Source organism: Jaculus jaculus, chromosome 12 (assembly GCF_020740685.1).
Source record: "Jaculus jaculus isolate mJacJac1 chromosome 12, mJacJac1.mat.Y.cur, whole genome shotgun sequence".
Taxonomy (NCBI): Eukaryota; Metazoa; Chordata; class Mammalia; order Rodentia; family Dipodidae; genus Jaculus; species Jaculus jaculus.
This window is the reverse complement of record NC_059113.1, coordinates 97568533-97584997: the sequence shown is the minus strand read 5'-3', so window position 1 is coordinate 97584997 and position 16465 is coordinate 97568533. Positions and strand designations below refer to the sequence as shown.

Genomic DNA, 16465 nt, shown 5'->3' with positions numbered 1-16465 from the left:
TCACCCTTTGGACAAAGTCAGTTGACTTTTTCTCTCAACCTAACCACCCCTTGGTGACAAGCAGGACATTCCCTATGCTAGCCTGGCCAGGGGACAGAACTCCAGGCCAGCGGCTCTTGGCAGGATAAGCACAGTTTCCCGAGGGCAGGCCCCGGGGCAGGTCTCCCAGGATTCCTCACAGGACTCACTAACACAAAAGCAGCAGACAGAAAAATGCACTTTTCTCACCAATGCCAAAGTGCAACCCGAAACCTGCAGAGTCTCACCCAGTTTCGGCAATGATCTCTGGAGCCACATAGGTAGGAGTGCCACAGACCGTGTACAAAGGCCCTGCCACCACTGTGGCCAGCCCGAAGTCTCCCAGTTTCAGAGACTTGGTTCCATCGGGGTATTCACACACCTGAAACAAAAATCAGCCAACAGTCAGGTTCTTGTTCCTTCCAACAACTGCGAGAGAGATCTTGAACATGTATTTAAAAACTCCAGGGCTGGAGAAATGGCTTAGTGGTTAAGCGCTTGCCTGTGAAGCCTAAGGACCCCGCATCAAGGCTCGATTCCCCAGGACCCACGTTAGCCAGATGCACAAGGGGGCGCACGCGTCTGGAGTTCATTTGCAGTAGCTGGAATGGAATGCCCATTCTCTCTCTCTCTGTCTGTTGCTCTCAAATAAATAAAAATAAATGAAAGTAAATTTTAACTCTAAATAAGGGCTGGAGAGATGGCTTAGTGGCTAAGATGCTTGCTTACAAAGTCAAAGGGCCCAGGTTCGATTCTCCAGTACCCACATAAGCCAAATACACAAGGTAGCACATGTGCCTGGAGTTCCTTTATAGTGGCAAGAGACCCTGGCACACCCATTCTCTATCTGCCTCTCTCTTTCCCTCTTTCTGAAATAAATAATAAAAATAATAACTAAAAAAAGAAAAATAACTACAGAGGTAAAATCACAAAAGTTGTTCTCCACTTTTTATTTGAAATATAGTAGTTGGCCTTTCCTCATACCTTATTATAGAATCAGACTTTTATCTTAAATACTACTAATTAAAGAGGAAGAAATATTTAGAACATGATGTTTTCTTGAGATAAGCTTAAAGTTAACATTTCCACTGAAGGGAATGATTTACACTGTCACCAATAAAAAGCATTGAGACCCTCATGGCTCCTTACAGCAAGGTTACCCCAGCTTTACAGCCCTTTGTTTTATTTGGTTGGTTTTTCGAGGTGGGATCTTGCTCTAGCCCAGGCTGACCTGGAATTCACTATGTTGTCACAGGTGGCCTTGAACTCACAGCGATCCTCCTACCTCTGCCTCCTGAGAGCTGGGATTAAAGGCGTGCGCCACCACTCCTGGCTTTTGCAGACACTTTGAAAAGACCCACTTCCTTTTCCTACCACAGCCTCATCTGTTTAACAAGAATGTAGTTGGGCTTGGTGGCACATTCCCTTAGGCATAGGTAGGAGGATTACTGTGAGTTCAAGGCCATCCTGGAACTACAAAGTGAATTCCAGGTTAACTTGGGCTAGAGAGAAAGTCTACGTTGAAAGCCACCCCTCCCCCAAAAAAGGAAAACTGTCACCTTGGAACTGTAACAGTATGTTCCATGGGAATGTCCCGTGTACACACCACACACACACACATCTTCATGACCCTGAAGCGTCACTGGGAGGATTTTGAGCCCTTCTAAGATATTTACAACTCCAGGTCAACCCACAGCTCAGCAGAAACCCATGTCAAGATGCCAATGATTTAGCCCAATGCCAGAGTCTTAGTCACACCACAGTCATAGGACAACTTTCCATTCGCTATGCTTAATGTAAACATTAACACGAGCAATCTAACATAATGAGAGTTGAGAATTTATGATGCATTTGCCAAAACCCAGACATTAGAAAGAAATTCCCTAAGTAACTGTAGTGATAAGAACGTTGTAAGCACAATTTCCCAAATGTCTGTATCATGAGTCAAAAAGCCTCTGTAAGGCCATTATTTTGTTTTTACAACTTAAAAATACATTCATTAGGTACTATTTTTAAAAAATAATATTTATTTTAAACTCTCAATCTGGAGTTGCCTAAGGGAACTTAGGGGGTCGCTGTCAGATACTCAGTCCCAGAAGCCTCATTTTTCACATCCCCTGTAAAGAATTCAGAGTCAGATGCAGGAGCATGAACAGAAGAGGGCTGAACAGTCTGGATTACTGAGTTATGTCAGGGCAACTGGCACTCCTTGGCTAAACATCAAAGGAGAGTGCCATGGGGCAGACAAGTCTAAAATAATAATATTTGATTTGAGTCATCTCTCTCCGAGGGTAGACACAGAGGAGAACGTATAAAGTCTGAGTGACCTTCTTAGCTGGAGATTCTCTTTAAAGCAGCAAGAACAGCTAAATGTGACTGTAAATCCACATGACAAAGACACGTTCACCACGCACCATTATGAAATTGACTTTGCGGGGGGGGGGGATACCTCAGTGACAGAGTTTGCCTACTCTGCAGAAGGCCCTGGCTTCCATTCCCAGAAGGGGAAAGTGACTATCACAGAGAGGTACATAAATGCAGAGACTCCTAAAGTTTTCCGACAGGTATCCAACTTCTCCAGTGACTAATACCTTCAGGCGCTCTGTAGATGTAAGCATGTGCCCAACCACCTCCCTGGACTTCTCTAGTGACCCCCACTGGCCAACAGGTAAAAGAACTGTGGCCACCATGTTGCAGGTGGAAACAGGCACAAAGAACCCAGGTTATGAGCAAGTGGCCAGGCAAGGTTTGCAGCTGGGACCCCTACTCACCCCTCCACCTCATTTGCAATGGAGTCTGAATCTAAAACAGCAGCAGACCATGACTGAACCCCAGGCGCGGCCTGAGTGTGCAGAGCGAGTGGATTTAAATCAACCCAACGGCGGCCCTGCGTCCAAATGTCCCACCGCACGCCAAGAGGTGCTCGGTCGAAATGGCTCACAGAATGCAAAATAAATAAATAAATACATACATAAATAATAGAAACCTGCAAGTAAAGGAGGTCTCACATACAAGGTGGACCCCACATGTTCTCTAAATTCAACATAATATTTAGAGGGACTTCGAATTTGAGGAACCAAACCTCTCCTCTCTCCCTTCTCCCCAGAACTCGCGGCAAGGCGGGATTTATCACTGCTCTCTCGCCCGTGAATGGTGTCAGGGCGCCGCCGCACCGTAACTCACGGCTTTCACGGCCACCCCCGCGCGCCCGGCCCGGCAGCCCGCACACACGTAGCTATCTGCCAGCGGGCTCGTAAGTCAGGACGCGGCTCTGAGGGGAAGGGGATGCGAATCAGATGTCAGAATGCTTCCTCGACAGGAAGAGGGGACGGCGGCACTGGGTACTGACTTTTCGTGCCCCAGTGGGCCGTGCAGCTCCACTGACCAAATCTACAGAGACACACGCGATTTGGTTTTCCGTGGCTCACGCTTACAGCGCTCCCATATGCGCTACTAAGGCTATTTCTGGAGCCTGAACCCACAGCCTTTCCACTTTTGTCAGCCATCACCTTTTGTGTTTTTTTGGTTGTTTTTTTTTTCTTTCCACAGTCCTTCTCCCTTTCAGGTAGCACAAGGTCACTGATTCAGTTTTGAGCCACAGGTGAGTTCCATTCTGCAACATGAATGCATACTACCTTTTTGACAAGCCAGTCAACTCTAAGACGCCTTTACATTCATTACAAAACTGAGGGGTGGGCTGAGGGCATGATACAGAGCCTAGCAAGAACCCCATGTTAGAGCCCTTGCAAAACACTCTCTCTCCCTTTCTCTCTCTTTCTCTCTTCCTCTCTCCTTGGGACCAAGCCAGGGAGTATACACACACCTGTGGTTCTACTAAAAAAGCTAAGGCAACAGGATTTCTCAAGCTTAAGAAGTCCAATCCAGCCTGAAAAACAGGAAAATCCCATCCCTAAAACACATGCTCAAAAGCCAGTAATGTCTCAGAGTTTAGAATATCTGCCTATGCGTAAGGAGGTGTCCTAAGGCAGGGATCCAAGTCTAATCACAAAGTAGTGGTTCATAACATATAGCATGAAAATCATGTCTTATTTTTAAATAATTTTGTGCATGAAACAAAGTTTCACGGCATAGAGTTTGCCACTTGTGTTAATATGTTGGCACTCAACGCTTTTGTTGTTGTTGCTGTTGTTTTGGTTGGTTTTTGTTTGTTTGTTTTGTGTTGAGACAAGATCTCACTATATAATCCAGGCTGGTCTCAAACTCACTAGGCTGCAGCTGTGCGCCCTCATGGAATATATTTTGGGTTTTATGGACCCTAAACCTCTGTAATTCCATCAAGTCAAAAGACAGTATGAAAAGAATTCTGTCTTTGCATGGTACCAAAGGAGGAGTCCACACGGCATTGTTCTTGATTTTCCTTGCATTTGAAAGGGAAACTTTCACACAGCACCCAGAGCCCTTTATGACCCGCAAACAAAGGAGAATGTCCTCAAGATTCCTTGTAGCAGGAACCACCTAGGTGGCACCAACCTTGGCTTCCGGATGGGACAGTACATCTACAAAAGGACAGTATCCACATCACAAAGCAAAAGGAAATCTGGGGGACGCCGATGCTGACAGCTGGTCCACTGTTGCCATGGAAACTCCGAGGATGCCAGCTGTCCTCTCCAGGTATGCCACTGACACAGGAGCCCCTCTGCTCCGACTGCTGGCCACTTCTTTTCTAGAACCTTCATAAACCAGATCCGGCTAGCTCCACGAAGTCACATCTCCTGGAGGCGACAGGTCAAGGGCTGACCACCAGCCTCTTACAGAGGCAAGGTATTTTGTGTCAACCTGCCTGCCGCTGCCGCTGTGCACACTCCAGATTCTTCTCGGTGCTACATAGACCTAAGGGAGCCCACTCAGTGGGGCTGACATGGTAATTGCTGGGTGACATCCCCCATGCTGGCCTCTACTTCTCCAGAGATCCTGCAGAACTTCGCGGGGCAGAGCAGGCTGCTGCTAAAAAGGCTGTGCCCAAGGGGAAACCTCGGGGCAGATACACCGCACCAGCCTCCCGAGTTCACTGCCACTCTGCCAGATGTGGCAGGCTGGCTCACAGGCAAGTAGGTGATCTTTGTGCCTATCCAGAAATGCTAAAGACCAGAGTACCTGGCCAACTACAGATGGCTATGGACACCTTCCACGAGCTGGAGCACTGAATGGAGTCTAAGCATTGGGTGGCCGCAGCTGCTCTTCAGACACTTAAGCAAAATAGTAAGAAGGTTAATGAACAATAAATGAAGGAAAGAGGAGAGGAGAATCCCGCATACTTCTACATGAACAAGAAATCACATGGCATTACCAAAATGGGAAAAGAATACTCTGAATTAGCAAAACACAATACAAAGGGAAAGGACAAAGCCCCTGGGATGACCTAAAAACTCTACAAAATCCCCTTAGTAATTATTTTCACGGCTCATGAATATGGATATAAAGATTTGTATTCAACTGCCAAACGCTGAGGGACTCTGAGGGACCACCCCCCCACACACACACCTGTCATGTGCTTGTGTGACACCATTCAAAGCACTGGAGATAGAAAGACAATGAGACACAAACCTTGACTCTATGGTGCTTATAACGCAGAGAAGGCAAGAATGCTAAAGTCACAACGTTTCACAGCAAGTACTAGAGAACCCCGAGGTGGCTGCGGCTAAACTCTGCACAGAGCCTGGGGTGGCATCAAAGGTGTAATTTCTGCTCAGTGTCTTACAAAGATGAGGAAGTTAGCCGGCATGAGAGAGGGCATCACAAATGGCAACCAGGACGGACAGAAGCAATGCAAGCATAGCACTATTTTTTTGAAGTCTCCACTACTGAGGATGGAGAATCCTGTTAGAATTGACATCTAGAAAATTCAGGTAAAACAAGAAAAAGAAAACTCAGGTAAGTTTTCCCCTCCAACAATTATTAGGTCAATCCTCAGCCCAAAGAGGTTGAACAGAGATGCCAATGTCTTATGTGTGTTTGGAGGGGCGTGTGCATGCAAAACTCCCCAACCAGCTTCTCTGTGATTCCTTGAAAATGTGACTACGGGAATTGTCTCCCAGTGAGCGAGCTGTGTTGAGTCATCAAGGCTCACTCTAAAGATGAGTGCCCGGGGCTGGAGAGATGGCTTAGCAGTTAAGCGCTTGCCTGTGAAGCCTAAGGACCCCGGTTTGAGGCTCGGTTCCCCAGGTCCCACGTTAGCCAGATGCACAAGGGGGCACACGTGTCTGGAGTTCGTTTGCAGAGGCTGGAAGCCCTGGCGCACCCATTCTCTCTCTCTCCCTTTCTCTGTCTTTCTCTCTGTGTCTGTCGCTCTCAAATAAATAAATAAATAAATAAATAAAATAAAAGATGAGTGCCTGGCTCAGTCAGCAGATACGAAAGGGAGGGTGGAATGGGCAAACCAGGACCAGTTTGATGGCCCCTGAGTGTCTCAGCGCAATGAGACCTTTTCTTTTGTAGAACAGGATAAATGACACTTGGATGCAAAATAAACAAACAAAACAGCTTGAGTTTTCGTTCCACCTCTACAAAGCTGAGATGAACGGACGTTGCTCTTTCCACAACTCTCTGGTGCACATGAAGATGGGGGCTCTGCTTCCACAAGCTGTGTGCCTGGTTGTGGCTCTAATTTGTTTTCAGAGTTTTTGCGCCATGATGTAAGTTCCCTACTCCCCTGTCTTCAATTAGCATCGCTGCTATCAGTTAGTTGTAAACCCCCTCCCCCAGCCCCACTCCCCCATATGGAAGCTCCCGTGCAACCGATTGGTCCCCAGGATGGTGCTACTTCGGGGTGATAGAATCTCTAGGAGGTAGAGCTTTGAGGAAGGTCCCCACAACATGAGAAGTGTTCTCCTGAAGGGATGGTGGGGCCCTAGCCCCCACTGCTCTTTCCTCTGCTTCCTGGCTCTTAAGGTCTGATGTACCACATGTTCCTTTCAATTGCCATCAGGCAATCTCGCCAGAGGCCCAAAGCCATTGATCTCAGACTGGAACCTCCAGGAGGGTGAACCAAAATAAATCCTTGCACTTCATTTGTCATTTTTTTGTCATGTGCTCCATTATAATAACATGCAGGCTACTAATACCATTATTCAAAGATAAATAGAGAATAATTTCTCATGCTTGGTCATACTGAATGCAAATCAACTCAAGAAACATGGTAGCGTGTTAAGGTCATGAACTTGAAACTTGCCGGTATCCTACAGTCTCTCTCAGTCTCTTCTGGCAGGACTGGTTTAGTGACCAAAACGCCATCGTTTGTGTATGGTTTTGTGCACAGGACTATCAGCATTTAAATGGAACAGAAGCATGGGCTGAAAAAGAAAAAGCAGAGATTTTGAACTCACCAGGAGGTTCTCTGGCTTGATGTCTCTGTGCACGATGCTGAGGCCGTGCAGGTACCTGAGGGCGTTGGCGAGGTTGTACACCATGGCGCTGCCGTCTCGCTCAGTGTATTTGGTGGAAGAAGTAATTGCGTCAAAGAGATCTCCACCCTAAGGGGCACAGGAAAGACCATACAAAAATATCCACAGCTGAGCTGGAGGGATGGCTTAGTGGTTAAAGCATTTGCATGCAAAGCAAAAGGGCCCAGGTTCGATTCCCCAGGACCCATGTTAGCCAGATGCACAAGGGTCACATGCGTCTGGAGTTCCTTTGCAGTGGCTGGAGGCCCTGACACGCCCATTCTCTCTCTTTCTCTCCTTCTCCCTCCCTCCTTCCTTCTCTCTGTCAAATAAATAAAAAAATTAAAATATTAAAAACATATATATCCACAGCATATTTAGGACACTTTTCTGAATAGGCCCTTCGGGGACAATTTTGGGATCTGGCACCAGTGAAACCTTTCCTTGCTCTTACTTTGACCAGTTCCATCACTAGAAAGAGCTCAGTGGCTGTTTCCATCTCCTCCACCAGCAGGATGATGTTGGGGTGCTTCACTCGGCGCAGGATTGAAACTTCATTCTCAATCAAGTGTTCCTTCAAATGAGGGGCAGGGAGAGGGAGGGACATCAGAACCTTCTGCTCGGTCCCCATGATCCGGGGGACAACAAAGCAAACCAAGCATCTCTTCTGGCACGGGGACAAGCACACCCTGGGCCTGCTGGGTTTTCACAGGCAGAGCAGCTCAGCATGGACATCCCGTTGCCATGACAACCAGAGACTGCTGCTCGAGCATCCCTGGGGCTGCAGAGCTGGCACACGAGGCGCACTTCCATCCCCCAGCTCCGTCTGAGTCAGTGACTCCAGGAGCAGAGGGCACACAGTACCGCACCCTGCCACTTAGCCAGGCCCGAATACCTATCTTTTTGGTTGTTTTTTTTTTTTTTTTTTTTTGGTTTTTTGAGGTAGGGTCTCACTCTAGCCCAGGCTGACCTGGAATTCACTATGGAGTCTCAGGGTGGCCTCGAACTCACGGCAACCCTCCTACCTGTGCCTCCCGAGTGCTGGGATTAAAGGCGTGCGCCACCACGCCCGGCCGAATGCCTTTCTAATCGCAAGAACATAAAGACTAGTCACCCAAGCAAACTGGGAAATTCATACAGCACACAGTCCTGGTACTAAAATGCTTTCAGCTTTTGACTGCTACCAAGATAAAATTTAATTTTATTATTAACTCATGTAAAAACAAACTTCTTCCTCTATGAATGGGAGTTAAATCATTAGGCAGATGCATGTTCCTTATGTCAGAATTCTGGAGAAAGCACAGGAATGTGGGACCCTGATGCACAACTTAAAGCTAATCACCTCTCCCCTAAAAAAAAATAAAAAACATCATCTCATGACCAATCCTCGACGGTTTACTTGTAGAATTAAGAAAGTATTCTCAACACATTGACCCATAAACAATGCTTCTTATATCTTAAATGAAACTTGAAAACCTCTCAACTACGTTGAACTTCCTTTCAATGGTGAATCATTACAAATTTAGAGAAAGCTCTGTAAAATATGCTGTTTGCTCTCTTACAAATCCCAAGCCTATAAACAAGATGTTTGGGGCTAGAGAGATGGCTCAGTTGTTAAAGATGCCTGCCTGCAAAGCCTAAGGACCCAGGTTCAATTCCCCAGTACCTACGTAAAGAGCACGCACAAAGTGGTGCATGCGCCTTGAGTTTGTGTGCAGCAGCTAGGGACCATTCTGTCTCTGAAACTGCTCGCAAGTAAATACTGAGAAGAAAATGCTTTGGGACTGGAGAGATGGCTTAGCAGTTGAGGCACTTGCCTGCAAAGTCTAAGGACCCAGGTTCAATTCTCCAGTACCCACATAAGCCAGCTGCACGAGGTGGTGCATGTGTCTGCAGTTCGTTTGCAGTGGCTGGACGACTTGGCATGCCCATCCCTGCCCCGCCCCATGCCTCTCTTTGTCTTCGTAATAAATAAATAAAACATTTTTAAATAGAGGTTTCTATATATAGTCTACCTCATAAGAGATAACATTCACTACCTAAAGACCCAGCCACGCATACATCTGTGCAGACGCGTGGGTGTCGCTCGTTTGCCCCTTTGCTCCGTTACCCCCACGTATCTCAGAAGTCAGTCTGGTGTTCTAGCACAGCGCTGAGGTAAGTACCCCTAGTTTGGGACACCACTGGGACTTCCCCTCTCATCTCTGTGCATCCCATGCACAAACGTTTGTACTCGACGATGCCTCCAGTCTTTCCTGGCGATAAGAGCTGGCCGAGTAAACTGTAACAAACGGGTAAACGGCACAGAGTGAACGTAAACTGTTGGCAACTCTGCATGGCCACGCGGGCTCTGCCCCCTCCTGAGTGCTGACTGTGCCGGGCCTATCCCAAGAAGTCCCTGGGTAAACGCTGGCAAATGACAGAACATGCTGGACAGCAGAAGGGGAGAGAAAGGAGATTTTAGTGGCCATCTGCTCACTCTGACAGCCATCTGACGACGTACTAGTGACAGAGGTTAGGGGCAAGGTAGCCTTCTTTCATAGGCCTTCGGAAAAAGACACAGGCCTAAGAGAACGTAGGTGCCACCCTGCTCCGGCAAGACTGGAGGCGGGATGAGAACTCCAGTCCCACTCAGGATGGGCACCAGGGCAGCTTTCTGCCACTACACCCCCCCCCCCCCGACTTCCCGCATACCCTTTCTGCGTCTGTGCTCTCCTCCAGGGCCCACACCAAGCAAATCAAGATCCTTCATATTCCCTGGAATTTGTCAAAGAGGCTCATCCCAATCAGATGCCCAACTTATACAAAGGCAGCTGGCATAGTAGCACATGGCTTTAATCCCAACACCTGGGAGGCTGAAGTAGGAGGATCACTATGACTTTGAGGCCAGCTTGGGCTACAGAGTGAGTTCCAGGTCAGCCTGAGACATAGACCCTACCAGGAAACATTTAAAAAAAAAAAAAAAAAAGCAAAATTACATGATCCATGTCACGAGGATTTCCCGTCCCAGCTCACTGGGCAGGTGGTGGTACCCGCCTCTCGGCTTGGGAGCGTCTCTGCTTCTGCTCTCTCCTCATTTCTACTCTCTCCTTCTTCATTTCTACTCTCTCCTCATTTATTTCTACTGTGTCTTAAAATAAATCTTTCATAACTTACTCTTCTTTGTGTCTATGTGTATCCACTCCTGATAATCACCAGACAAGAGCTCAAAAGCACCAGCTCCGAGAGTTCTAAGCCCATCTAGAGTCTAAAGAGGTTTCGTCACTTTCAACTCCAGAATGCAAGGGTAATGTTTTAACTCTTCAGCAGACCTTGGAGCTTGCATCCAAGTCTGTGTCTCTTGTACTATGTGCACATCATGGCTTTCAAAAGAAAATAATACATTCATACAAAGTTTCTATTTAAAAAAAACAAAAAACCCAGGCATAGTGGCGCACGCCTTTAATCCCAGTAGTTGGGAGGCAGAGGTAGGAGGATCGCCATGAGTTCAAGGCCTCCCTGAGACTACATAGTGAATTCCAGGTCAGCCTGGGACACAGTGAAACCCTACCTCAAAAAAAAAAAAAAAAAAAGTAAAGAACCTCACCAGGTATTGTGGTGCACGCCTTCAATCCCAGCACTCGGGAGGCAGAGGTAGGAGGGTCACTATGAGTTCGAGGCCACCCTGAGACTCCATAGTGAATTTCAGGTCAGCCTGGGACACAGTGAGACCCTACCTTGAAAAAAAAACACCTCAACATGGGTAGTCATGAGCCCTAGGGCTGTAATGTCTACTGCTGTCTGTCTAAATGCATATACTATGCTCATCAAACTGCCCAGTAAGCACTTCTCTTAATGTTCATGCCCATATATTAATGCTACTCTCACTTTTGGTTACAGAACTTTCTCTTTTCAGATGGCAGTGACCTTGGGATGACTCAGAAGGCACCATGGTACTGGGAAGAAGTGACAGGAGTGCTCAGCACTGCAATATCTCTATCACACCTTCCAAGGCTCAGGGTCTATTGCAGAAGAGGTGGTGGAAAAAATGTAAGAGCCAAAGGAAGGGTAGGACTCCTTACAACGTGCTCCCTCCAGACACAAAATGGACTGGATATCCATGACCTCACAGTGCCTGAGACTACCTACCCAAGACCATCATAATAGGAGGAAGATGATGACATCAAAATAAGAGACTGATTGAGAGGGGGAGGGGACATGACGGAGAGTGGAGTTTCAAAGGGGAAAGTGGGAGGAAGGAGGGCATTACCATAGGATTTTGTTTACAATCATGGAAGTTGGCAATAAAAAAATAAATAAAAACCCTTCGAGTTGGAGTTTTTCAAGATGATGGTAACTGCACACAACTGCTTGTGTGTCATTCAACGGAAAGGCAGGGACAAGGGGCGCTGAGGACCAAAAGCCAGCCCAGGCTTCCCGGATGGAGCCGAATCACTTCTCCCTTCCATGAGCAGGGCTGGGGGACAGGGCCGCCTGGTGTTTCCGACTTCACTGAGGACCGAGCAAACACCTGCAACCCTCCCGGAAGGACGGTGGTTCTCAGGCTCTAACAAACCACGGCCGGGAAGCCAGGGGCCAGCGCGGGCCCCGGGCCTCCCCTGTGCAGGATATTAGTGCCGTGCAGAGCAGCCGAGCAGCTCTCCGATGGCATGAAGCAATAGATCATCATCATAGCAGGCATCATACGACGAGACCGCCTCCCCCCCAAAGCTACCCTTTTCAGTGAGAGGCATGAGAAGAGCCTCTGTGGACTTGCTGTGGCCACCAGCAGGGCCCCAACAGCTCCTCTCCGCTTGCACCGCCCTTGGCCACATTACAGCCGAAGCACGGAGGGGACGTTTTGTTGGGACGTGGTAGCTGCTTGTCTTCGTTTCCCTTTCTGTCACTGTGAAGGGACAATCAGCCCTCTATGTGAGGCACCAGGAGAAGGGTCACATCACAGGCCTGCATGAAAGCCCAGGCAAATTCTATCTCCCGGTTCCCGTGCAACCCGCGTGCAGTGTGCAGTCTGTGTTCTAACATGTAAAACCACTCTCTGGATGACATCTTTCATACCTCTACGTAAATATGCATATTTCGTTTACCTTGAACTATACTGAACTCTTGCTAGCATTCAGCCAGCTACCATTACTTATGCTAAGTTATTCATGATTCTGACTCCAAACAATTTACATATGAATCACTGCGTGGCACTCTTCCATGGCCCATGAGAGTAAATGACAAAGAAAACTGCCAACTTGGCAGAAGATGCGTCTTATCTTTACCCGCGGTGATTGTCAGTGAGGGTGGGGGAGGGACAGACGTCTCTCTTGAACCTGAACATGATCTTCTGCCCATCTTGGCCAGCCTCGCTCTGCAGTTCTCTTCCTCTGATGATCTGTCTCACTGAGTGACCCTGGCTACCCAAGTATAACTCCAAGTATCACCCCACCTCTGCTCCTCTCAGCCTCCAAGACTGCTCCCCATTCAGCAGTCCTTGCCTATCTACCTCCTTGGAGCCGCTGGATTGCTCCCTTCACCTCTCTGGCTGCTCTCTCCCTCCAAGACATGCATGGCCATTTCCAGTCTGAAGCTTGCTTTCCCCACTGCTGCGGTCAGCTGACCAAGAGCAGCTCATGGGAGGAAAGGGTTTATTTTGGCTTTCAGACTTGAGGGGAAGCTCCATGACGACAGGGTAAAACAATGGCCTGAGCAGAGGGTGGACATCACCTCCTGGCCAACATCAGATGAATAACAGCAACAGGAGAGTGTGCCAAACACTGGCAAGGGGAAGCTGGCTATAACACCCACAATCCCGCCCCCAAAACACACTCCCTCCAGAAGGCTCCAATTACCAAATTGCCACCACCTGGGAACCTAGCATTCAGAACACATAAGCTTAGAGGGGGGACACCTGAACCAAACCACCACAGCCATCTTGTGGTGACCTCCCACTAACTCCTCAAATCTCACTGGGGCTGGACTAGGCAACGCTCTCCTGGTCATCAACCGTCCCTCTCCACACTCATGTCAATCACAGCTCTCCTTGTCCTTTGTTCGGGGACTGGTCTGGAATGGTCTGGAACTCTGAGCTCCTGGAGGTTTTGTATACCTCACTTTCCACCGAACACTCCCTAATGTGTAGTGGGTCTGGCAGGGTGCATGGTGTGTGGATATGAACACATATCTGGCATTGTTTTGTCCAACCGTGGTTCCACGCTGGCAACTATGTATCACTTAGTGAACACTGCTGAAGAGAACAGAAGAGGAGACAGGAGAGAAGGTTTAATCACTATGTGTGACTTGGGGGTAAAATACATATATAGGTTGAATAATGGCCGTCCAAAGATAACCAGTCCCAATCCCTGCACTTTGTAAATATTACTGTATTTGGAAAAATGGGTTTTGCAGGTGTGGTTGACCTTGCAATTCAAAGATATCTGGGGATTACCTCATACTGGACCTAAATGCACCACAAAAGTCTTCTAAGAAAGAGCCAGGAGGGCACACCCAGGTGCATGAGGGACCAATAAAAAGAGAAAATATTAAGATGGAGACAAAGGCCGAGTGCTGTGGCCACAAGCCCCTGGATGCCATTAGTCACCCAGAACCATTCAAGGTTAGAAAGAGATTCTCCCAAAAGCTCCAGGAGGAGCGTGGTTTCTGACTTGCTGCCTTGTAATTTTAAGAGGGTAATTTCTTGTTGACTTAAAACAAACTTTGTAGTCATTTATTCCAACAGCTTCCAAACTAATCCAACCATATACTGTAGGATTTATGTCCTGTGTGGGTCTACAATATACACATGATGAATGTGAAACTGGGTACGATGGAGAGAGAAAGAAGGACTGAGTCTCAGAACCCCAAGAAAAAGTCTAGGGCTTCATTCACTATGGAGAGTCACTCAGGTACTCATTTAGAATAAGAGAGGGGCTGGAGAGATGGCTTGGTGGCTAAGGCACTTGCCTGCAAAGCCTAAGGATCCAGGTTCGATTCCCCAGGACCCACGTAAGCCAGATGCACAAGCGGGCGCATGTGTCTGGAGTTCATTTGCAGTGGTTGGAGGACCTGGTGCAGCCATCCCATTCTTTCTCTCTCTCTCATAAATAAGTAAATAAAAATAAATATTAGAATAAGACAGAGAATGTATCAGGCCTGGGACAATTCCTAACTTTATGGACACCACAGCCTTCCCCGCGGCCTCTGTAAATCTAGACACAGGCAGTTCTTGCAGAGTCACCTCTGACATGCAGGAACGGAACCCAGTGGAGGCCAGGCCTCTTCTCTGTCTGTTCTGGCCACCTGGTGGGCTTTTCTTCCACGCTGTCCACTGAACTCCTACCACGACTGGTTCCAGAGCAGCCCCAATGCCCCTTACTCCACGCTCTTGTCACTGGTCCCCCACATCTCTCCTGCACATTTTCCCTGAGTTCTCACAACACTCTGCTGAACTGTTATGCATTCACGTCATACCACAGCGTGACAGACACGGACTCTGTACCAAGAACTTTTATTGTACTGTACCTTTCCACAGCATTTGGCTTTGTCTATAATCTTTAGCGCAAACTCTTTTCCAGTGGACCTAGGAAAAACAAGAGGAAGACCATTTAAAGACACATCAGTGCACCAGAGGAAATACTCAGACGGTAGGGGAGAAGTGATTCCATATACATATACTGTGGTAGTTTGAATAGAATAGATGACCCCCAAGATACTCAGTTCTTTATTGTTTGTAGTTTGCATCTACAGCCACCTGGCTAGAGGCAGTGTCACTGGGTGGATCTTAAGGTATGGTGGTGGGTTTCAGATTTCAGTCTAAAGATATACAAAGCGTGCCTAGCTGGAGCTCCTGAAGTGTGCTGTGGCTTTTGGCTTCTCTCTGCTTGGGCCTTTGAAGGCAGGCCAGCTTCTTCTGCTGTAATGGAACTTCCCCTGGATTTGTAAGGTTCAATAAATATCCCTGCTTCCTTATCTGTGTCTGATCTGAAAGTTCATCTCAGTGAATCTGAAGCTGTCCGCTACATATACATATACATACATGTGTGTGCCTAAAGCCATATTAACTAAGTTGTTTTATAAGTATTAAGTATTAATAATTACAGTATTATTACCTCATATTTAAAATATCTACATTTGGTTATATCAAAACTAGATGAGATACTTTGCTTGAATCTTAAAATAGTTACCTTAGGGGAGAATTTTTTTTTTAATTTTTGTTCATTTTTTATTTATTTATTTTAGAGAGGAGAGAGAGAGAGAGAGAGAGAGAGAGAGAGACAGAGAGAGAGACAGAGAGAGAGAGAGAGAGATTGAGAACGGGCGCGCCACGGCTTCCAGCCACTGCAAACAAACTCCAGATACATATGCCCCCTTGTGCATCTGGCTAACATGGGTCCTGGGGAACCGAGCCTCGAACTGGGATCCTTAGGCTTCACAGGCAAGCGCTTAACCGCTAAGCCATCTCTCCAGCCCAAGAATTTTTTTTTTAAAGGATCAAGTTAATTGCAACAAATATCAACTTTTCCTTACATAATCCATCAGTCATATCAGACTATGATTAAAAACTGCCAAGTCCTCAGACTATTAACTTTAAATTTTTATTTGAGAGAGAGGAGAAGGCTGAAAAAGAGAATGGGCGTGCCAAAGGCCTGGTGCCACTTCAAACGAATATCAGATGCATGTGCCACTTTGTGTGTCTGGCTTACATGCATGCTGGGGAACCAGACCCAGGCTGGCAGGCTTTTTGAGCAAGTGCCTTTAACCAGTGAGCCATCTCCCCAGCCCCAGACTTTCTGAAAATCTATTCCTTGGCCAGATCTTTACTTGGGATGTAATGTCATGTGATTACCTGGCCCAACTAGAGAATCTTGAGATTTCTTTCTTCTTCCTTTCCAACACAGTCAAATCTGAGCCTACCAAAATACTGAGCTAGAAACAATTCAAGAAAAACCCTCTAGTTTCTTTTCTTAGAAGACATTTGTTCTCTCAGCTGCAGCTGATTTGTAGTCACAGTGCACAGGGAGAGGCCAAGTCTATAAGAAGAATATTCAAATTCCTCTTATTATTAC

The 16465-nt window shown here is 47.2% G+C and overlaps 1 protein-coding gene across 5 annotated transcripts in view; it reads right to left on the bottom strand.

Annotated features, from left to right (window-relative positions):
• Dclk2 (doublecortin like kinase 2) overlaps positions 1-16465 on the bottom strand; it is a 152853-nt gene that overhangs the window by 16299 nt on the left and 120089 nt on the right. For all 5 annotated transcript variants that reach the window (XM_004655855.2, XM_045131057.1, XM_045131059.1 and 2 more), the window contains exons 8-11: positions 14922-14979; positions 7873-7992; positions 7362-7508; positions 267-400 (exon numbers count right to left, since the gene is read on the bottom strand). In XM_004655855.2, the coding sequence (XP_004655912.1) occupies positions 267-400; positions 7362-7508; positions 7873-7992; positions 14922-14979 (459 nt within the window). The remainder of the gene's footprint in view (positions 1-266; positions 401-7361; positions 7509-7872; positions 7993-14921; positions 14980-16465) is intronic.